Source organism: Lagopus muta, chromosome 3, assembly GCF_023343835.1.
Source record: "Lagopus muta isolate bLagMut1 chromosome 3, bLagMut1 primary, whole genome shotgun sequence".
Lineage (NCBI taxonomy): Eukaryota > Metazoa > Chordata > Aves > Galliformes > Phasianidae > Lagopus > Lagopus muta.
Window position 1 is genome coordinate 1,594,530 of NC_064435.1, and position 24,061 is coordinate 1,618,590.

Consider the following 24,061-nt stretch of genomic DNA (forward strand, 5'->3'; position numbering starts at 1 on the left):
GCTTCAAAAATAGAACGTGAAAGCTAAAGAAAAGGATAAAATAGGAAAAAGATCCAGGTTGTTTTTCAGAGCTCCTGTGACCTAAACAGCTTCTGCAGGAGAGAATGCTTTTGCATCTGGGTAATTTCTTTTCTCTGTGAAGAACTGAATTGCTCCAAGCAGAGAGCGTTTGGGAGATGTTGATTCATAAATGCTGATGGGAATCCCAGGCTCTGGACATTTGGAGTCAGTGGCAGTGATCACTGAAATGTTCTTCAAGAGGTTGGTTCAGTGCAGTGTAAAATTGGTGAATGGTTTCCTTTGCGGAAGAAGTGTTGGACGTAGCAATCGTAATGGATCAAGATAGAATTTTGGAGTCATTTGAGTTGGAAGGATCCTTAAAGGCCATCTGGTCCAACTCAACTGCGATGAACAGGGACTCCTCCAGCAAGATCACACTGCTCAGAGCCCTGTCCAGCCTGACCTTGAATGTCTCCAGAGATGGGGCATCCACCACGTTTCTGGGCTGCCTGTGTCAGTGCCTCAAGGTGCTACAGAATTGTGTTTTATTGTAATTATACATCTTGTAATTACACCATATTGAATTCCTAGGGCTACAAGAAAGAAAAGGTATGGTTTAGTGGGCATGGTGGTGATGATAGTTGAACTTGATGATTGTGATAGTCTTTTCTAATCTAATTGATTGAATGATTCTATGAGAAGTTTGTACTATCCAATTTGCAAATGCCCTTCATTCTCTGGGTAGCAGGAACTTAGAGAAATGCTTCTCTCCAGCTTTTAAACTATCCAACTTTGAGTGATGGAGGTAGGAAACAGCCTCTCCTGCTCTATTCTCCAAACACTTTTGGCAAATTTGAGGGAGAGGGACAGGGTTTGCCTTATAATCATACAATCATTAAGGTTGGAAAAGACCTCCAAGATCATTAGGTCCAACCGCTGGCCTGTCCTCACCGTGTCTCTTATAGAATCATAGAATCATTAAGATTGAAGAAGATCTTAAAGTCCTATCCCAGCTCATTCATGCCATGCTACTAAGCATGTTTCTTAAGGCTGCATCTCTACGTTTCTTGAACACTTTCAGGGGTGGTAACTGTGACCTCCTTGGGCAGCCTGTTCCAATGCATTACCACACCTTTGGACAATTTTTTTTTTCCTGATATCCAACCTAAACCTCCCCTGGCACAATTTAAAGCCATTAGATTTTGTCCTATCACTGGTTACCTGCGAGAAGAGCCTTTATCACAACCAGAGCTTGGCATCACACTGCAGAAAATGCTCCAACTAGAAGTTCTGTGTTTATCTAGAGCCTCAGCATCAGTGTAAAATCAGAGAAGAAACACTTCTCCAAGCAGCCAGGAGCTTGCTGCCTGCTTGGGGAACGGGCTGCCTGAACTCCCAGCTTCTGTTTGGCTTTTTCTGTTGGCAGTGCTGAAGCAAGGTTTCCTCCGGCAGGTTTTTTAAGATTTTATTTTATGAGAATAGTCGGTGATGACTCCCCAAGTGCCGTAAAAGTTAATGTGATAGTCTCTCTGCGCCTGTGCTCATTTTTATAATTTTTTATTTTATGAAACAGGACAGGGAGCTTAGTGACTTATTACTATTCATTTCGTTTCAATGCAGTAAATATTGATTCAGTTGGGGGTTTTCAATTTAAACCACTCGGCGATTATATAAAATATTACTAGCCTCTGAAATTATGCTTACCGATCCCTTCGGCTGCTCATTAACGAAGGAGTGCAATTTTTAGATCCCTTTGCTTTCATCATTCTAATAAATGGGCTAAGCTCCCTTTTTGCACGGAAGGTGCTGTAGACTCAGCTAGCAGGGGCTTGACAGCCTCGATGCAGCTCTTAATTTGGAGCCCATTTCAAAGGATTTTGTATTTTCTGTTTTTGAGCCACGGAATTCTCTTCCACTGATTCCTCAGCATCTCTGTGGAATGGGAACAGCAGAAGGGATGTTGCTCCCGTCCCGTTGATAGTGACACCCAGGTTTTTGCAGCATCACATATATGACATGAAGCCCAAGGACACATTTGCATGCATTGCAAGGGACAAGGAACTAGGTTTGGTACAAAGAATGAGGGAACGAATCGTGGTTAGAAGTGGTGGAAGAATACCCTGATGGGGGTGGAGTTAAATTAACCTTGGGAAAATGTCTCCAATTCCACTTGTCTGTGGTTTGGGAATGCTTCTCATGTGGAGATGAGTCCGATGGATGTCCCAGGCCATTTCCCTTCTTGTCCTCCTACCTCTCCATCCCCAAAGCCTCCGACTGAGCCTGTTTAGGGCTCCTGGTTTGTCCTTGATGGAGGGATATGGGACCACAGTGTCCGTAGGAACAACTGGAGCATCCTTGTTTACCAGATTGCTGGTCCTGATGGAAACAGAGCTGCGGATCTCTGCTTTATCATAGAAATCATACAAGAGTGGAGGCACAGAATCATAGAATCATGGAATGGCCTGGATTGGAAGGAACCTCAAAGATCATCTAGTTCTAATCCAACTGACACAGACAGGATTGCCAAAATTATGTTGTGTTGGGATTGGTGCATCTGGCTGGAGTTTAAGGTTAGAATTAGGGTTGCTGTGAATACCAACACAGCACCAAACACCACCGTATTTTGCAGTGACATTAATGTGTGTGCTTCTTCTTGACATTTTGAAAGAAACTGAAAAAATCAAATTTAGAGGAATGTCCCCACATTCTGCAGTTGAGTGAGTCCCATTTTTTGATCAACCAACTTGGCAGAAAAGATCAAAAACAGGGAAGAAGTCATCGTCGTGTTGCAAAATGTCTTGAGGACAAAGGAAAGTTGAGATTGGTCTCAAGTTCTCCAATTCTTTTAAGTACCACCAAGAATATGTGATGGCCACGAGGAGGCTCAGAAATCATTGGCTTTAGCAAGAGCTGCATTAATTGGATCAATGCTAATATGTGATTTAAAATACATTGTCAGTGGAACAGAGTTTGGCCAAGAAATGGTGCGATGCATGAGTTACGATGTTGTATTTCTCAGGGCAGAGACATTCTTTGCTTCATGCTTTGCACAGCACTTAACCCTTGGTGGACTCCCCCCAAAATAAGTGATGATGTGGCCAAATAGAACCAGGGCGAGACTTCAGATGGGAGAAGAAAGAGCTAAAACGCAGCCACGTAGCCAACTCAGATCATTAAACACTGTTTTAAACACCGCTTTTAGGCCACTTTTAAGGGTGGCAGTAAACTACCTTTGCAATAATCAATAAATTTTTAGACTACTTGCGTATTTCAAACTTGCCAGCCTGACTTCCTCTAGTTAATAGCTAATCTTACCAATTTGTTGCCGTGTGATTGAGACCATTGCAGTGAAGGTGACCATGAATTGCGTTGCCAAAATGCCTCTGCGTTTGTAGATAATTTTCTGCGAAATCTGAATAGTTCATCTTTTTTTTTTTTCTTTTACATAAATCCCTAAGACTGATGTGTTTGTCGGATTATTAGGTACCTACTGCTGAAGAAGGAAGTGTATTACTTTAATAGTAGTAATAGAAAAATGAGTTTGAAAAGATTTTTGTTCTGCTCTTTTTATTTCCAATATTTGAAGACTTTATATGTATATAACAATATTTGTGCACAGTGTTGATGTGATTTTGCAATACATGGCATGGGCTGGGAGTTTTGGAACAACACTTTGCTGGAGACTGATGGAAATCGGGTACTTAGCCCCCTTTGCAGTCTCCTCTTTGGGTAATTTTTAACTGCTTTATAAAATATTTTTGCACTCCTGCAGTGATGGTAAATAGCATAAGAGTTGTTTTGTGTTCTCTTGGTGTGGTTTATTTGTGCTAGGGAACCAGTTTGGGCTTCAGACAGTAGCAGAGAGATTTTCCTTCAGTGCTACAAAGCAGACAGTCGTTTTCATCCGTGCCACCCAGGAATGCAATCCTTTTATTGCGATGGGGGCTCGTGAAGTCATTTGTCCTTGTTGACTGAGTATTTATGATGGCAGCTCTGGATGGTGTTTCCCTTAGATTGAATTTTATCAGCTGGCAAGAATTGTTCCCATCCTCCAGACACAGATCTTACCTGTTTGTTCCCATCCTTCATTTAGTTCTTGGCCATAGATACAGTCTGAGCATGGGGATCGGTGGTATTTCTGTAGCACCATATACGTTTGGGCTTTCTCCTGTTATTTTAATTTGCTTTATGGCAGCTCAGTATTCAAGGAACGTAAAACCGTTCAACACTTCTCATGAGCTGTTATCCCAACAACTCTTCATGATTATTAATAATAGCGCTCAGTTTTCTGCATTGCTTTTCATTATAGCTCTCAAGGCAGGTAATCATAAAATCCTTAAGGTTGGAAAAGATAACTAAGATGATCAAATCCAACCATTATAATAGATGTAGGGAAGTATTGATAGTGGTTGAGTTGCAGGCTGGAGAGCAGGAGAGCCCTCATCACTTCTTAGGGAATGGGTTTTGAGGTTCACAGTGGTCACTGACCCAAAGGGAGCCCGACATCCCTTTGGATCTGCTCCTCTGCAGCGTGCTGGGTCCTTCTTGAAGACAGCAGTGGGGATGCTCCAGATCTGTAAATTAGAGTAACTGAGATAATTTGGGAGAAGAACAGGATAAACATGAGCGGGTGATAATGGGTCCTGGTGTAACCAAGCAATTGGCAGGTGACAGCTTAGTTGGTTCCAACAAGGTGTCAAGCAACCCCAAACTTTTGGGATATGGATCATCTCTCCGCAAAATTCCTGGGTGTTGCTATGGCTGGTGGTGGCACATCACGTTTTAGAGCACCGGGAGGTATTTGAGATTTCATCCCCAAAAAGTTGCTCCAGGTGGGACATGGCTTTGTCTTGTGTGAACTCCAGGAGATATGAAGATCCTTGTAGGATGAAGTTACCATCGAGGAGCATCACTGTCATATCCCTCATGCTGGGGACAGTCCTTGTGTGGCCAAGGCAGTAGATTGCCCACTGGGAAGGGCAGCTTTTTTTCTTCCCTTCTTCAAATGTGCTGTTTTTCCCTTTGTTTTGGAGGTTGTTTATATTTTTTCCCCAGCTCAGCAAGGTTCAGTGGTCCAGCTTCGCGCAGTGCAGAAGTGTAAGAAACACTCGGTTTAATTTGCGGTTAGATATCTGTTAAGATTGCATCCACTTCCCCAGTCAGCACTTAATTGGCAAGTCACTTGATTTAACAGCGTGGGAGCCGGCACCGGAAAAATGGCTTGAATAAATCACTGCCTGACGCCAGAAAATAGATATAATCTCAACATTAACTACATTAATAGTAGCAGGAGCCGAATTAAGAAAGCCATAAAGTAAAGGCAGGAGAGTATAAATTACAGCCACTGTGTCTTCTTCAAGCTCTGCTTTGCTCCTTCTCTGCCCCGCTGGACCTCTGCTCACCCGCAGTGGGGACAGACGGTGCCCTCTTGTAGGGACAGGAGTGATGCTCCAAGCTCGTACCTTTCCCAATTGTTGCCATCCCTTCTGGGGCACCACCAGCCTTGCCCCAGTTGCTTGTAATGGCTTAATACTGATTTCAGCATCATCCCGAATGCAAGCTAGTTGCTCTGCTGTTGCAATAATGCATTTCATTTTTGCTCTCCTTGTTGGCCCCAGCCTAGGCACCCAGCCCATCCTTTGATCATGTCCATCTTTAACATGATGATTTTGGGGTGGGCAGGGGGAAGCAAGGCACTTATTCATGGTGGAGAAACCTTCATTAAGGTACAGGCTTCATGCATGCAGCAAAGTGTCTGTCTGCCACTTCCCTAAGCAGAGTTTGCTTTCTTTGATGGATAAACTGAAACGGATTCTGGAATGTGGGATACTGAGAGAAATATATTCAGTTTCACCTCAATGGAAGTGAATTTGTGCATAGCCAGGCTGCAGAGCTCAGTCTCTGCCTTGCATCTTCTTGGTGGTGAGTCCCTGCAGCAGATAGAATCACAGAATCATTAAGGTTGGAAAAGACCTCCAATATCTCCAAATCCAACCAGAAACCCATCATCACCCTTTGCTTTGGGGCATTTGGGCTTTAGAATGGATGGTCTCACCCTTGACTTAGAAAACAGTGGTTTTAGATTTAGGTGCAAAAATATCCAAGAGATTTGGGATTCTGAGATGGGGGTTGTGGCTGAGCATCCTTGCGAGGAGCACACCCTAGTAGGGTTAGGATGCTCAATCTGTAACTCTCTGCTTGCCCTGTGTGTATCTTAGAGCAATTTCTTCATTAAAATATTTTTTTCATCCACCTTTGCCACTGCACTGAGTGGTCACAGGCATGGGTTGATGGTTGAATCAAGGTGATTTCAGTGGTCTTTCCAACTTTTATGATTCTGTGGAAGGTTGTGTCAGTGCCATGAATCAGTTTGGGGTTCATTTGGGAAGTTATCACTGTTCTTCATTCCAGTTCCTCTGGGTCTGATGCCAGCAGAGGGAGACATCTCTGTGTGAGTGGGGGAGGCCAAAGGCTGGTTAAATTTTAACGGGAGAGCACAAATGAATTTTTTGGATTTCACATGTGTGTTGAGCACGCACACATTGCTGAAATGGGGGACCAGGGATTTTATACCTTGGAACTGTAGAAATCCTTATGTGGCCTTATTAGAGCTGTGTCCCACATGTGCTGTGCTGCATAGGTGAGGATTTTCACAGCCAAAGGAACGTCAGAAACATTGGGCACGTGATTTTGCATCTGTGCCAGACCGTGTTTTGCACTAATCTCTTTCCCCTAATCCCTCCAAGGGCGTTTTGGAGTCATCCTTATATGACCAGTATATCCTGTCCAATCTACATGACCAACACATGCTTTTTTTTTCCCCCAGTTATTTACTAAATAGACGTGAGAGGTGTTTGTTCTATGGAAGCGAATATTAGATATTTCAATTTATGCTTCCTTTCTGAGCCTGGGAGAATTGTTGGGAACCTCTCCGAGTTCTGTTTTAATGGGAAGAAGGACAGATCCCCTCTTCCATGCCTTTACCTCCTGAACTTCTTAACTCCTAGCCAAGAGGAATGAGTGCCACTCGGTGTGGTTGCAGCTTTGCAAAGTACCCATCACTCCCCCTGAAATGGATTTTTAAAAGCGTCATTTTACGGAGAATTTTACTTTCCATCTTGTTGTTTATTAGGCTCTTAAAGGGAAAGCTTGTAATGCATCCATTGATCGAAATACCAATTGAATAGATGTGAGCACATAAAATAGTCCCGACCCTTTAATAATGGAGCAATATCATTTGTAATGTAGGCAATGCAATTAGTATTGCTAACCAATACACTGCCCCTTGATGGGTGCCTTTGAATCATTTTTATACTTTACAGTATATACTGAGTTCAAGCAGCCTTCCTTTTGTACTTTGGCATCTAAGTGGATCTAAATCCTTTATTTGCGTACCTGTGCGTGTTTGTTTATAAAATATGCATGCAAACGTTTATAAAATATATATGTACTTACATAGTCATACACAACACTTGTGTTTGGATATTTGCTCCTTTGATTGTAGGAAATCCAAGAATTTGTGCTGAGGGATCGGGAGCAGAGTTAGATGATTGCTTCCCAAGCCAAATTTTGTGGGTTGAACTGCAATAGGTGCCCAGAAGTGCTGATACCAGGTACATACATGGGTATGCCACAACTGCCCACTTAACATTTAAGAGAATCGTAGAATCATTAAGGTTGGAAAAGACCTCTAAGATAATCCAAGTGCAACTGTCAACACATCACCACCACTCTGACGGTAGTGAGACACTGGAACAGATTGCCCAGAGACGTTGTTGATGCGCCCTCCTTGGAAGCATTCAAGGCCAGGCTGGGTTGGGCTTTGAACAACCTGGTCTAGTGAGAGGTGTCAATTCCCATAGCTGGGGGGTTCTTTTAGATCACTCTTTGATCTTTGAGATCCCTTCCAACCCAAACTATTATACGATTCTATGATTAAAGTTGGAGAAAACCACTGAGATCATCTAGTCCAACCACCAACCCATCACCATCACGACCACTCATAGAGTCATGCAATCATTAGTTGGAAAAGACCTCCAAGACATGTCCAACTTGCAGCCCGTCCCCTGTCCCGTGCAATAAAGGCAGCTCTTCTTCACTGTGGAGTGTTCTCTGGCATGTGCACCCATTGGGTAGTGCTGTGCAGTGCTGACTCAAGTGATGACAAATAATTGTTTGCATTTTGATACACTGGCTAAGCACAGTGCTCTGAACAGTGAGACATATGCAGCCAGGCTTTCAGTTTTGATAAAGGAATTTGAGAATAGGTTTCAAGATTGCAAAAGAACCCATCAGTTCATATTTGCAGCACCATTTTCAGTTGATATAAATACATTACCTGCACATCTTCAAATGGAATGTGTAGTTGTAGTCAGATATTCAACTCAAAAATCTGATCATGTCTCTTTACCAGACTTTCATAATCCCCGCCTTACCAGAGAGAAATATCCTTCGGTTCACAATCACACCTTATTCATGGCATTGCCTTTTGGCAGTATGTGAACACTTGTCAAGGATGAAGTACAAGAAGATTAAAATTTCATCAAAAATCTCTGATGGAGGCCTTGATACCTCACCAAGAATTGCAGCCCCTTCCATTGAACCAGACCGATCCATTAGTTTCACAAAAACAAGGTCAAATATCCCACTAGTTTTATGGTTTTTTGTTCCTTTCTTTTTTAAAATGTTTTAAGAAAAATGTTAAGAATTAAAATAAGGTAACAAAATTGTGTATTTTATGAAGGCTGCTCCAAAAATAATGCCTCCTGTTTTATTATGTTGGCCCGTGACATCAGAAACAGCGTTGGCGATATGGCAGTAGAGAATAAACTTTTCCACCAACATTCTGTTATGTTTATGTGGCAGATGGCACTGGAGGAGTGGTCAGACTGACACAGAAGTGGGCATGAAGCAAAGATGTGGAATTTAACTCCTCCACGTAGAAAAAATTACAGCCGTTGACATTCATCAACACTTAATGAATGCTTATGAAGACCAAACAGTGGATGTGAGCATAGTGAGGCAGTGCTGTGCATTTCAGTTGTGATGACAGTGGCAGTCTGCTGGTGCAGATTTTTATGAGCATGCATGAAGGCTCTTGTTCATCACAGGTGAAAACGCATAGGTGATGGTGGTGACTGTGTTGAAAAACAGTGATTTGTAGATGAGAATTTGTCCTATCAAATAGTGTTGTTATCCTCATTTTATCAGTTGTCGTTTGAAATAAATAGGATGATTTCTGTTTACTCACTGTGGCCCAGGCAAGCCAACAGTTTGGACACGAATGTCTAAGACCATCCAGTCCAACTGCCGACCCATCACCACCTGGAGGAGAAACGTTTATTAATTATTCCTTAGTGCAATAAGAGGACAGCAAACCCAATTTTCTTGCTGGGGAAGTAAAAGAGAAGCACAGCCCCACAAAACTTTTTTCACCTCTTCCCTGTGGATCAGACCCCAGTGCAGTGTTTCCATTGAGCCCTGCTGCCTGAGTTATTAGTTTTCTGTAATTAAAACGTAGATTGTTCTTGCTTCTAGTGGTGTTATTATTATTTTTTCCCGCGTCAGAAAAAGAGCATTTAAAAAGGAGCTGCCTCTGGAAAAAGCAATTATGCTGTGTATTTTTGGAAAGCAAGGAGTGAAAGCCTTGAATGGGGTCTGGCTGAGTATTTCCTGGCTTCCCTCCATGTTTTAGAGGCTCTGTAGCCAGTCACTGAGGGTGGTAGCACGCTGCTGAAAGGATTAAGCATTAATGTCCCATCCCGCATGGCTATGGGACCCAGTCCTGCCTTTCTCGTGTGCTATGAGAGCTCCATTTCAGCTAATCAGAATTAAACCGTAATGAACTTTGTCCAATCGTCTGAGCTAATGGAGGTAAAAGGAATCTAATTAATGGGACAATGGTCCCCTGGTCTTCCCGGTATAATTACTGATCTGCTGCAGCATTAGAGGAGTGTGTTGGAAAGCTGTGTATTAGGGGCTGTCAGCATTTCCATTCTCCATCTTCGCTTAAGCGGTTTAACAGGACGCTGTCATGGGTTTTAGTCTGAATGTTGACCTACCTTGAAAACAGCTTCATCTGGACTATCACGTCTTCCTGAGCAGTTCTTTTGTCTTTTCTCCAGGCCACTGTTCCATTGGAGAAGTTTTTACAGTGTTAGGACTTTACTGGATTGATTAACTTTTGGACATTTCAGAAAATCTGTTGATGACCCAATTCTGGTGGGATCAGACCTATGGAGAAACTAAGCAAGGTGGTTTGGAGTTGGGCTTTCAGGTGGTCAAGCAAAGCTGCTTTAGGCTGGGCTTGGACAGAAGATGGGTTTCTGAAGCATGAGGAGGTGTGTAACCCTTCGTAAGCCATGGAGAAGAGCTGTGCAAGGAGCTGAAACAGGAATTGAGGAAGAAGGGAGAAGTTATGAATTATCACAGAATCACAGAATTGTAGGGGTTGGAAGGGACCTCTAGAGACCATTGAGACCAACCCCCTTATGAAGGCAGCGTTTCAGAAATTGGAGAGAAATTGAGCTGGACAGGCAACCTCAACAAAAATCTGACTTCATCCATACCCCAACAGAAGAGCCCCAGCTGTGGGTCACTGGGGTAAAACACAGCAATGTATAGAATTCCCTGTGAAACTCAAACCCTGGCAAACTGAATACAGTCATCTTGGCCAAAACCCTCTGGTCAGGAGGTCATGAAGCCAACAGAGCTGTTGTCAACCATGGAATGAGAACAGAATAAGAAGCCAACATAATGCCAAGCAGCCTTTAGGAAAGAGAGAGCCACAAGAAGATGAGTGATCGAGACCGCAGCAGCTGTTTGCTGTCAGGAATGATGATGAAGCATTAATTACAGGCAGAAGCAGCATCCTGCTGGGAGCAATACTGTCCTGCTGGCAGCTCAGCAAAGATGCACCTTTGCTTGGGTGAAAGTATGGAAGGAAAAACTGGATGGAAACCTGGTCATGGATCTAGGAGAAGGGTTTATGGCAGGAAATGAAGTGGGTGGAATATTTCTCACAGGGTATGTATGATATGAAGGGAACCCATAGGGTACTGATGTAGATTTGGCCAGTTTCTGTCTATGTCTGGCAAGTTGTAAGAGTGACAAGAGAGGTCAGAGCTGATTTTAAGACTGCTGAAATTGAAATTGAAACTGAAGTGCATCCTTATGCAAAGGCTAGAATGACTGTAGTGCATCAGTGAAGTCTTATTTAGCCTTGTTTTAAGGAGAGAGGTTTCAGTGCATCCGGTAACGTGTGTGATCTTAAAATAGGGCTGTGCCTGTAACAACTGATGGCTTTTTGCTTGTCCCTCTGTCACCAGCATCTGATCACTCAATTCCAGTTACATTAGAGAAGGAGATGCCAATTAAATGCTTGGCATTAGCAACGCTTTCAAATTTAACAGGAAAACTCTCTTGTTATCCCCAAGTAATTAAACCCTCAGTCAATATCCGTCTGCAGTAATCCTCTCTGGCTGTTCTGGGGGGTTCTGCAAGTCAGGAAAGCTGCTATGGGATCAGCTCAGAGCCATTGCTTGTGATGGATTGGGAGCCAAGTTATGGCCCTGGTTTGCTTCTGAGATATCCCACTGTGAGATGTCAGTACTCAATGGCATCATTAGCTGACCCTCTTTTAATAATATTCCCTTTTTCTGATGCTCTTTTGCATTTGGTGAGGCTGGTAGGAAGCTGTTATGCTTGGACTGCCTTCCACCGTAATTCCCACCATAATTGGTACTGATGGATTTAATTTCTTCTCATCTTGCTATCCTGTCCCATCTTTCATTTACAAAGTCTTTAAGGCAGGAATGCACTTTTTCTTCTAGTTTGCAAAGGGAAGAAATAAAACTACCTTAGGCTGCAGAGCTGCAGTGCTGGCAGTATGGCGATGGGGTGTGTGCAGAAGTGGGTGCAGACAGAGCCCCTGAGCATTGGGGCCCTTCAAACTCAGGATATTCAATGATTCTATGATTTATGTATCAACGTGTCCCAGTTTGTATGGGTAAAAGGGTAAAAACTGTATAAAACCGTAGAATCTTAGAATATCCCAAAGTGGAAGGGACCCAACAGGGACCATCAATTCCAACTCCTGGCTTCACACAGCACCCCCCAAAACCCAAACCCTGTGTGTGAGAACATTGACTGTATGTTCCTTGAGCTCTGACAGCTTGGGGCCATGACCACTGCCATGGAGATCCTGTTCCATGTGTGATGACCAAAAAAAGTGAAGAACCTTTTCCTAACACCCAACCTGACCCTCGCCACAACTTCGTCTCATTCCTTGGAGCCCTTCCCAGCATTTAGAAGGGGGCATGCTGTCAGGTGAAAGTGCCTTCAAAGAACTTTAATGCATTTATAAATGAGAATAGAGCTGTTCTAAAGGCAGCTTGCAGCATTACCTTGTATTGCCAAAATGCACAGTTGAGGCTGTATGTGATACCACCAGGAGCAGCACTAACAGCACAAATATTGCTGACATGGCAGAAAGCCTGTTGCCATGCTGTTGTCTTGCATAATAGTTGAAAATGAAGGGAGTAGAGAGGAAACGAAGGAGGCTAAACATGTCACAGGACATTAAGGTTTATTTGCTCCTTTCAGTTTGCTTTTGCTGCTTAAGCTATTTGCCTCTGTGGAGCTCTTTGGTGGTTATTGACCAACAAGTGATACTGTAGGTGGATCAGCCTCTGGGGAGTTGGTCCTGAGCCTGCTAGCTACTTCCTTTGCTTTTCTGCAGAAAAAGGGGAATCTTTACACGTCTTCAAATGGAAAGGGGACATTCCAACATGACTTGAAGCCTTGGGTTTTGGTGTTATCTTGTGTTCTCCCTTACAGAGTCTCCCACCAGTCTCTCAAAACAATTTAGAGTTGATGCCAAGAATGCAGGATACTCTGAATTGGTTTGTTTGATTAGCTGAGTAGGGAACTTTTGTCCTCCTTGAGGTAATAACTGCATCTTCTCTGCATTTTGAGAGATCCTGATGGGATTTAAGAGCTTTCCCTGGCACATGGCTTTACCCTCACTACGTGGCCAAGACAGTGGAGCTGCCAAGCTTGAAGCCTTGTCTGTGTTTTTTTGGGGAGCCATAGGGAAATGAAAGGGAACGTGGAGCTGAAAGGCATTCAAGAAAAAGAAAAAGGAATTAAATTCAGCGGGGTTATGATGCATGGCCAGCAAATCCCTGGAGAAAAGGCAGCACAGGGCTTCCCTCTGCTCCTGCTTGGAGCAATTGAGGAAGGGAGACATGAGCCAGCTCCTGGCTTGGTTGTGGATCACGTGCAGCCCAAACTGTATCCTCTTCTGCAGGCTTAATTAGACTTTTTTATGGCACTAATGCTCCAAGTTTTAATCCCCAGCTTGGAGCAGGATTTATGATGTTGGGCACATTTCTTTTCACAGGCTGTGTGGGTGGTGAGGGAAGACCAGTGTGGCTCTTGTGTGGAGCAAAAACATGACTTTTATATAAAGTATTGGCTGAAATGTGAAGTTTTGAATGAGTTTTGCAGCCCAGAGGAGCTCCTGCTGAGTGCTCTGGGTGATTTTGGTTTTGGCATGCAGGGAGCTTGTGTTGGGTCTGGAACTGTCCCCACATAGCTGTAGGGTGAGCTGACGGGCTCTGATGTGAATCAACAGCTTGCTTTTGAGTGTGCCATAGGGAGTCCTGCCTTGGAGAGGTGGCACCAACAGTAGAATTGATAAGCTTGAAACCTGCAGAGATTTTTCAGAATCCAAAGATGCTACTTATGGAGATGAGTCCTGCATTGTGGATGCTTGGATCTCATCTCCTTCCTGGCTTTTCAACTTTGTTTACAAACAAATGAGATTATTGCTGGTAACCATATTTTCAAATCTAATGGATTCCCTGGAGTATAAGACAATTTGAACTGAGTTATCTGAATAACTAAAATAAAGTTATTTTTGTTAATGTTAGGTCTGAAGTAGTACTAGGAAGTACTTATTTGAGAACTGACATTTTTTAGTTAGAAGAAGAAAGCGACAGTGTGCAGACCTGATGTGAAAATCAAACACTGAATGGAATCACTTGTTTTTCCTTATGTATTTAGGTGTGAGCAGTACTCAAGCTGCAGGAGCTCGGAGCACTGCTGGGGTATTGGAGGAGCACCAAATAAGATTTGAACCCAAATCTAATTTTGTTCTGTTACATGCTAAGGAACAAGGATACTGTAGGTGGCTTTTTTTCCCCCAGAAATACTGTGTTTCTTACCCAAAACAGCCCTTTGCGTTGCCACCTATGGGGATGTGGCAGTCGATTCCCTCCTGTTTGGCCCTGCAGCACACCCCGGCCCAGCATCATCTGCTCTTTCCTTGGGAGCCAAGTGCCAGCATGTAAATGTGATTTCTTACTATGTAAGGATTACTAAAAAAAGTAAATAAGCTAAGCCTGAAGAAGATATCCAGAAGTAAAAGAAAACCATCCTTTAAGAGCCACTTGTATTGCCGTGAGCTCCAAGAAATCCTCTCCGTTTCAACTGGCTGGAGTGCCGTCAGGATGCTCTTACCCTGCTCTCTGTTTTGTATTAAATTTAAATACATCAGACAGCTTGGTATTTCAGACATAGGTGAGTTTATGTGTGCTTGTTTGAGTTTCAATGAGTGGTGTGCATGTGTGGATAACATGTGGGCGTTAAACCTGAGCATCTGCTCACTCCAGCGTGAATAGTCCTTTCTCACTTCCCAAGTTCTTGAATTGGAAATTTCCCCCCCTTTTTTTTTTTTTTTTTTTTTTTGGTGTTTATTTAAGAGTGATTGAATTTCAGCAGTGTTTGCTGTGTAGTGAATGAAGTTTCAGTGGATTTGTTTCATTTCAAGCAGTTTCGCTGTGTTCGGAAGCAAGGAGTTTGGACTCATTTGGTCCAGTTGTCACTTTGGACTTAATGCCACATGCTGTGAAGTTGCTCTTGCAAACTTGCAAAGAAGTGGTTCAGTGGTTAACCAAAAGAAAGGGAAATGGGAATGGGAATGGGAATGGGAATGGGAAAGAAAAAAAAGGAAGGGAATGGGAAAGAAAAAAGGGAAGGGAAGGGAAGGGAAGGGAAGGGAAGGGAAGGGAAGGGAAGGGAAGGGAAGGGAAGGGAAGGGAAGGGAAGGGAAGGGAAGGGAAGGGAAGGGAAGGGAAGGGAAGGGAAGGGAAGGGAAGGGAAGGGAAGGGAAGGGAAGGGAAGGGAAGGGAAGGGGAAGGGGAAGGGGAAGGGGAAGGGATGTGAGGGGAGGAGAGGGGAAGGGAGGGGAGGAAGAGGGAAGGAAGAGAGAAAGAAAAGGGGAAGGGGAAAAAAAGGGGAAGGGAAAAGAAGGAAAAGGAAAAGGAAAGGGAATGGGAAAGAAAAAAGGGAAGGGAAGGGGAAGGGATGTGAGGGGAGGAGAGGGGAAGGGAGGGGAGGAAGAGGGAAGGAAGAGGGAAAGAAAAGGGGAAGGGGAAAAAAAGGGGAAGGGAAAAGAAGGAAAAGGAAAAGGGAAAGGGAAGGGGAAAGGGAAAAAAAAGGGAAAGGGAAAAGGAAAAGGAAATGGAAAATCAAGACTTGGTCAAAATGAGTGTTTATGAAGTTGTTGCTTGAAATCTCTGGACTCAGACAAGGTTTCTGGTACTTCTAGTTGGACTGGGTGACCTTTAAAGGTCCCTTTCAGGTCAAACAATTCTATGATTCAAGAGATGCATGGTAAGAACCCAGATCTTCAGCTACAAAGTGTTTTATTGGCCCAGGACTTGCACCCAGAACATTTGTAGTGCAGATACAGAGATTTCGCCATCAAGCCTGGCTCTGGTGTTGATGTTGGATCTTCAACAACTGCTATACTGTTTTTAAACATTTTTATAGTATCTTTCTACCCCCTTTTGATTAAAAAATTTTATTCCCCTGTCCACCCCAGGGTGGGAGAAAGACAACCCTCAACCTTGTGTAGTCAAGGTTATGGCGATAAATTCTGTAGCATTGTCACTTCTATTCGGAGTAAATTGGCTGGCCGCTTTCGGGCTGAAGGGAAGATAATTTGCTGTAGTATTTCAAATGGATTAGAAATGGATTTGAAGGGAAAGTTCATGCCTCCCATTACAAAGGCTAGAAAGAAGACTATCTTAAGGCACTGTTCACACTCTGGCCTTCATTATCCACGCTTAATACCTTTCCTATTTTCCAGCGTTAATGAAATTTCCTGCCGGAGCGGGTCTTCTGGACGGACGGGAGAACTCTTTAGATCCGAGGGTTTGTGCTGCAGAAAGGGAATTACAAGCCCCTCGTGTCGAGAGCTGGCGTATTCTTCAGGTCCTTGGCCTGGCTATTATCTCATTAATTCTATCCTCTCTTCTCAATACAGTTCATTTCCAAAGGCCGTCCTTTCCATTAGGGTAACAATTCAGCGCAGTGCCGTGACACCGCCAGGGATGAAAAGAGACAAGGGGTTTTGTGAGGCTCTGTTGGTGACATCTCTTGGCCCAACAGTGGCTGTCCCCAGGGTCGGTGTCACTGCCTGTGGGTGAAGGTGATGCTGGTGGAGTGAAGTTGTTGGGGCTACAACTTTCCATAGGGTTGGACCATTGAGTTTCTCTGTTCGTCTACTTGGGCTTAAGTTAAGCTTAGAGTTTTCTATATAAAACATATTTTACCTTCAATTTTGAATCAAAGAGGCCTTCTGGAAGTAAATAACAGAAGATGCCAGAGCTCAAGTTCACCAGCTGAAATTCCCTGCGAAGCATCTCCTGGAGAGCAGCATCTCCAAACCTGTGCATTTGCATTGTGTGAATGTGTGCTGGGAACACAAGAATTTTGGGCAATGTAGCTCAGAACATGGGAATTTCAGGCAACGTGGCTCAGAACATGAGAATTTTGGGGATAGGATGTCCCAAACTCAGGGGTTTGGGAGCACTCCTCACCAAGTGATTAAAAAACTGCTGAAGCAGTAATGCAACCTGTCTGTCTGTCTCCAGTAGGGAAAACAGCTGTAAAGGTTATTGGAGCAGATTACAACTCCTTTTGAGAAATGGTTGCCTTTTATTTTTTGTTTTTCTTCCCCCTGTTAACTTTGACTTTTTAGAAATGAGTTTCCAGGAGCCCGGGTTGTCCTCATAGCAATGTTCCCATTGCAGAATCACCCAAAGAGTGGAAATGGAGGTGGCCACCCTTTGGGCGATGAGAACCTAACTCTAAACTCAAACCCTAACCCTGAAACCCTAACCCCTAAACTCTAAACGTGTGCCTAACCTTAAGCCTGAATCCCTAAACCCTATGGCTAGCCCTCACCCCATGCCTAACCCCCAACCCTATGCCTAACCCCTAAACCCTAACCCTAAAGCCTAATCCCTAACCCGTGTTTTATCTAGGTGGCTTTACTTTCAGTCAACGTCAGTGATAATTTTTCTACAGAAATGCAAAATTGGAGGAGGTTCAGTACACGTTGATGGGTGCAGGGCAAAAGTCTTAGAAAAGTCTCTGCAGGGAGATGTGGGACCCATGGTCCTTTGGTGCATAACACTGTTCTGATCCTTTTCCTCTTTTTTTTATTTATTTATTCTTTTTTCTTTTTTTTTTTTAACGCCGGTTTATAAAAGTATAAAACGTTTTATAAAGTGCAGCTCTCACCGCTCGGTGCTCGGCCGGCAGCTGCTACCTGCTCTCTCTCTGCTCACATAGGCAGGGTCAGATGCCAGTGGGTAATAACACTGTGATAAATGGTGACTTTGTAACGAGGGCCACTTCAACGCTTGGAGGGAGCACAAAAAAGGTGAGAAAATAAATATCCAGAGCATTTGCGGGAACTGCGTTTTGTTGGACTAAATCCATCTTACAACTCTAGGAGGGTTGTTTTTTTCCCCCAATCTTTTTTTTTTTTTTTTTTGGACCCCACTGACATTATTTTCACAGGAAAGCGTACTGAGCATGAGAGCATTTCTCTAAATCAGTGTTTTTTAGAGCAAGAATCTCTTTGATTCTACCCCAGGGAAATGGTGGATTCACCATCCCTGGAGGATTTCAAGAATTGTGGAGATGTGGCACTGAGTGACATGGTTAGTGGGCCTGGTGGGGATGAGTTGGGGTAGGACTTGGTGATCTTCTGGGTCTTTTCTGATCTTAATGATTCTATGATGTGCAAATTGATGTTTGCAGCATACACTGAAGTTGTGATGGTCATGTGCAGAGGGTCACCTACCATCTTTAGTCTTTTCTAGACATTTGGTGTGGAATTTCCTTCAAAAGGGCTACATTTGGTTGGGCTCTGCTTAGTTCACAGTGGATTTTACCAGGGAGCTTTACTGCATCTTGAGTGATGCTTTTATCTTCTTGGGGCTCCAATGCGGTTCTGTCCATGCCATTTGATGTTTATCATCAATGTGGTGTACCTTTTTATAGCAAATGGAGCTATGGTGCACAATGCACCATCTAGCAGATGTTAAATAGATCAGAGTAATGGCACAAGCATGAATCAGTCTTCATTGTGTCCCTATTCCTTTTGACATCCCCTTCCTCCAAATCTCTCCTCTTTACCTCCGAACTTTCCCACAAACTCTGCATTTCTAGTGATTTGTGTGCAAGGTGCCCAGCTTGGGAGAATCAAAGAATCATTAAGGTTGGAAAAGACCACTAAGATCACCAAATCCAACCACCACTATGTCCATTCGTACAGTCATAGAATCATTAAGGTTGGAGAAAACTTTCAAGATCAATCCAACCATCAACCCATCCCCTCTGTGCCCACTAAGCTGTGTCCCTCAGTGCCACATCTGCCCTTTTCTTGAACACCTCCAGGGATGAGGACTGAACTTGAACACATAACAGCCAGCATGGCTTTATCAAGGTCAGGTTTTGCCTGTCCAACCTAGTGTCCTTCTGCAGTGGCCTAACTGCACCAATGACAAAGGAAGGGCCACTGATGTCATCTATCTGGACTTCAGTTAGGCCTTTGACCTGGTCCCACATAACATCCTTCTCTTCTAATTGGAAAGATAGGAGTTTGATGGGTGGACTGTTTGGTGGTAAAGGATCTGGGTGTGAGATCACATCCAGAGAGTGGTGTTCAGTGACTCAGTGTTCAGATGGAGATCGGTGATGAGTGATGACCCTCAGAGGCCAATGCTGGGACCAGTGCTTTTCTTCAGTGATATTGACAGATGCATCCAGTTGCAGTCCTTGGTACTAGAGAGACACGGACCTCTTGGAGTGTTGGGTATAAGGAAAAAGATTTTTACAATAAAGGTAGTGAGGCACTGGAAGAGATTGTCCAGAGATGTGGATGCCCCATCCCTAGAGACAATCAAGGTCAGGCTGGATGGGGTTCTGAGCAACCTGACCTATCTGTTGGTGTCCCTGTTCATGGCAGGGAGGTTGGACTAGATGACCTTTACAAGTTCCCTTCCAACTCAAACCATTCTGTGGCTCTATGATCAGCCATTGCCACTGAGCATCCCATGCCTCCTCATCCCATGCGTTTCCATTGGCAAGACTGGAAGGGTTCATGTGTGTTATGGTACTTCTCAGGGAAGTGGTGGAGTTACCATCTGTGGAGTTTTTGGGTAGATGTCACATTATGTGACGTGCTTTAGTGCTATGGTGGTGATGAGTTGATGGTTGGGCTGGATGATCTTAGTGGTCTTTCCACCCTTACTGATTCTGTGATTCTATATGCTGTGCCTGCAGCAAGAAGATGACCGTGGGGAGATATGTGCAAACTGCCTTCTCAATGGAAACCTTTCTTCAGCTCTTGGGATCTACATCAGCTGCAACTCCCTAAGAGCTGAAGGATTGCAAAGAGGCTGTTCCTTGTAAAATTTCAAGTTTTCTGCTCATCTCCTTAGCAAGGGCCCAAAGAAACTGCACCCAGTGCAGCAGAGCACTTCTTTGTCCCAATCCCCTCTGCAAATCTGGCAGTAATTCTGTGAGGTTGGTAGCCAGTGGCAACAGCCCTATTAAATGAATAGGCTGTCACGCTAAGCACTAAGAAATGTAACTATTACATTTTACAATTCTCTCTTTCTTTGCAGCACATGTTCATTTAAAGGTAATGCTCTCCAGGGTTTGCATTCTGCTGATAGGATAGCAGGCCTTAATTTACAGATATTCTTCAGTAATGCGCGGTTTATATACGTTCTGCTAATAGCATTATGAGCATAGTTTGTACTAATACAAAATTAGAGCTCTAATTTGCATAAACAAATTACTGTTTGGATTAGTGCTAAATGGTTAAGACGACTGATATTGGAGTAGATTTGATTTGGCTGGAACAGCTCTGTTTGCATAACGGCATATGTACAGCAATGAGCCGGGTGGCGGATGGGGAGAGAGATGGCATCGTGCAGGGTGTCAGGTTGGGAACCGGAAGGGTTTTTTGGTGACAGATGAGCCCATCCAGGAAGGATTTGTCCCCAGGGTGTCACTTGAGAGCTTCTGAAACCTGTCCTTTGCCTGTTGAGCAAACAGACGTTAGGAACGACACCAATGCGTGTGACTATAGCACAGCTCCTGACCCACTGTCATCCTCACTGCAGAGCTAGTAGGAAGAACGTGTCTTCTCAGAGGAAATAGCAGAGAGATGGGGAGCTGGAGAAGTGTCCCCAGTGCTGCCGAGAACCAGTTTGGCTCCCAGAATTTGCTCCTGGCATTATGGGATGGCAGCATCCTGAGGCAGCTCATCCCATGCAAGGATATGGAAAAAGCCATGAGAGAGCTGCAGTTGCAGAGTGCTGCAAAAATATCTGAGTGACCACTCCTCTTGCTCTGCTTTTTGTAGCCATCATCAGGATAGGCTCTTCCAGCCCATTAGGCAGCTCAGCACAGTAGTGCTGAACAACTCAATATCTGTTAACCCACCTGGATCGCTGTTTGGCTCTGCCAAGCTGCCCATTAGGAAGACAGAAACCAGCAGTGCAGGTGGAAGCTGTGCTTTGGGGTCAGTGGGAAAGATCTGCAGAGTCTATAGACAAGCACATGGACAAGTGTTGCTGTGGGCAAACTGGGTGAAAAAGTGGTTATTTGTGCATGAGGAAGAGGTACCGTTTGTAGAGTCTTTAATTGCACCTATTTTTGATGTAAGTAAATAAGATCTGATTCCCCAGTCCCTTTTGTTTTCACTCTCCAAAGGAGGAGCTTAACTACCTGCTTCTGTACCACCTCCATCACTGAGCAGCTCTGGGTGTGCTCACAACTCTTTGGGGTAGCATCCTGACTTGGTGCTTACCTTGGTTTTGTCCTTTCCTTACAGGTCCCCCCAAGCAAGCTCAACTCCCAAGAGTGGCAAATCCCAAGCCATACAGCAGAGGTGGAAGAGCAAAGGCTATCGGTGCATTGGAGGGGTGATGTACCGTGTGTCGGCAAACAAACTCTCCAAAACTTCCAGCACCCCTGGTCGGTGCAGAGATCTGAGCACCAAGAGCCCTGGAAGAGCAGGTGAGCAGAGAGAATTTGTCCTACTTTGTATCAAATATCCAGCAGTGCTCCAGCTTTAGCACTGAGGTTGGCTTGTAGCTGCTCATGCCGTGGCATGGAGTTGGGAGCAGGTCATCGTTAAGACCATCACAACCCAAGCCATACTAAGATTGGATGTTTCCAGCTCCTCACCTCCCTTGAATTGCTGCAACACCTGAGAACCTTTAAACAAAGTCACTGACTCTCAGAGTCAAAGAATCATTAAGGTTGGAAAAGAAGTTTAAGGCTTTAAAGTCCAACTGTCAACCCATCACTACCATGCCCACTCAGAATCTTACCATCATACAGTCATTAAGGCTGGAAAAGGCCTCCAAGTCCAACCCCAACCCATCCCACCATGCCCACTAAACCATGTCTCCAAGTGCCACATCTCCAGATTTCTTGAACATCTCCGGGGATGGTGATTCCACTACTTCCCTGGGCATCCTGCTTCAATGCCTGACCACTTTTTTGGGGAATAATTTTTTCCTAATATCCAACCTGTCCTCCCTGAGATATTTTTAGGGAAAAAAAAGCAACCTTTCTAGCAGCATTGCTGACACCTCAGCACAAAGTTAATAGACATCTCACCGTTTCCAGAGGACAACCCCAAGCTCTTCCTGATTACAGTATGTTTTTGATTAACAGTAGCACTGAAGGGAAAACAACGTTAAAGAAACAAAAGCTTTAAGAAAGAACAATTGAAGAAATATTGAGTTTTTCTCAAGCTAGTGTTTACCAGGTTTAGATCCACCCTGTTACACTGCTTGTTGTTTTTTTATCCTTAAGGAGGATTGCTAAGTCTTGGCCAGCTTCAAGTTGCACCTAAAGGTTAAGTATATTTGATATGCTCATTGAATTACATTCAATATTGACCTAATAAAGCCAGGAGGGTCACTCTGCAGATAACTATGAAGCAGGCAGTTTGATGTGGTTACTGGCTTTACATTTAGCTTCAATTAAATGTGTGTTTTAGCTCCTCTGGTGCTTGACACCTCAAGTGCAGATCTCAGGCAGGATCAGGTTTCTAATTCTTTCTGAAGTGTTGGTTATTTTTTTTTTTTCAAGTTTCTACCTGGATTGAATGTTTTTGTTCCCTATATTTGCAATCCTTGGGAAAAGTTAAAGTGGGAAAGGCAAAGCCAGTGGTTTCATGGTGTTTTTCTTTGTTGGAATGATGGAGGCCTCAGAGATGAGTGAGTTCGTGAATGATGCTATAAAGGCAATTTAATGCCAAAGTCATTTTATGTACAGTGGAAAAGTCTGGATGAAGAGAGGGAATAAATAGGACACTGTCATTGGGAAGTGTCATTGGGAGCTGTGTGTACCCCAGTTTGGGGTTTCCTTGGTGGTTGTAAGGAGATGTGAATAATAGATGTTTCACCTCCCTCATTTTGCCCCTTCTTACAGCCCAGAGATTAGATCCAGTGCTGGTAGGTGAATGGCTTATTCCTGTCACCTACCAGGTTCCATTAAACAAACCTACAAAGGAAAGACTTATGGGAGGGAGGAGATGAGCTTAGAGCAGGGACAAAAATCCCATCAATAGTGTCTGAATCCCTGCACTCCTTCTGCCTTTCCATGGGACCAGAGACTTCAGAGTGCTTCTGCTGACAGGGAACATATTAAATTCAAAGCGATTGTAACAAATAGTGGAAATGGCTTGAAAAAAAATGCAGTGCCTTTTAATGGAAGTGAGACCATTGTAGCCCATAGGGAAGAACCATCCTGAGTGTGGATCTGAGATTGAGGACCATTCCCAAGCACTGATTCAATGCAGCAGACTTTTATTGGAGCAGCAAAAGGTGGGCAAAACCCTCAAGACATGGCCATGGAAAGTGTCAGATGGAGCAGATCCAGCTTTAGGGGCCAGATTTCAGGACAGAGAAGCCAAAAACCCAGGGGTCTTCCATTGCAGCAGGGAGGGCTTTTGGAGGATGAGGATTTTGAAGAAGCACATTGGTTGGGTTGACTGTGATGTCTCTGTTATTGGATATTTTTTCAAGGACAGTTTGGGTTATTGGTTTTTTTTTCAATAACTTTTTTTTTGGGTAAGACTCAGGTGTACTGGCTTTTGCCCTACAGCATGGAGATGGACATGACACCAGATTCTGCTTAATTTCCAGTTGATACATTGAATGGTTTAATATAGGTGCTGGGAGATACTTAAATCACTCTTTCTGCTGCTGTTTGGAGCTCTGATGTTTGCCTGGCAACTTTTCCCAAACGCACATCTTGCATATCCCATATTTATAATTCTTGTTCCAGACCTTATTTTCATTCATCCTAATGCATGGAGGTTTTAAAATTCATCTAACCACTGGAAATCAGCAATTCATGCTTAGGGAACTTAAAAAAAAGGCTGATGGATTCATCCTTGTCCATAAATATCCACTGCTGGACTGGGACCATGCAGAGAAACACAGTCCAGTGTGCAATTTTTGGGAGAGCCAAAGGGATGATGGGAGGATATTGTGCAAAACTTTTCCTCTTTTTAATCTCCACTGTGTGCTGGGGTAGCAGAGAGATGGGAAGTGCTCATGACAGTTTAATAGCCCAGGATTTACTTAATGATGGGTTATAATTCTGCTGTTCACCTGAATTTATTGGGTTGGTATTTTGTCTCTCTGTGCCCTGACTACAATCAGAA

General features: G+C 43.8%; 1 protein-coding gene across 2 annotated transcripts in view; it reads left to right on the plus strand.

Annotated features, from left to right (window-relative positions):
• Positions 1-24,061, plus strand: part of ZC3H3 (zinc finger CCCH-type containing 3) — a 154,970-nt gene that overhangs the window by 84,530 nt on the left and 46,379 nt on the right. For both annotated transcript variants that reach the window (XM_048938848.1, XM_048938849.1), the window contains exon 5: positions 21,209-21,393. In XM_048938848.1, coding sequence (XP_048794805.1) covers positions 21,209-21,393 — 185 coding nt within the window. The remainder of the gene's footprint in view (positions 1-21,208; positions 21,394-24,061) is intronic.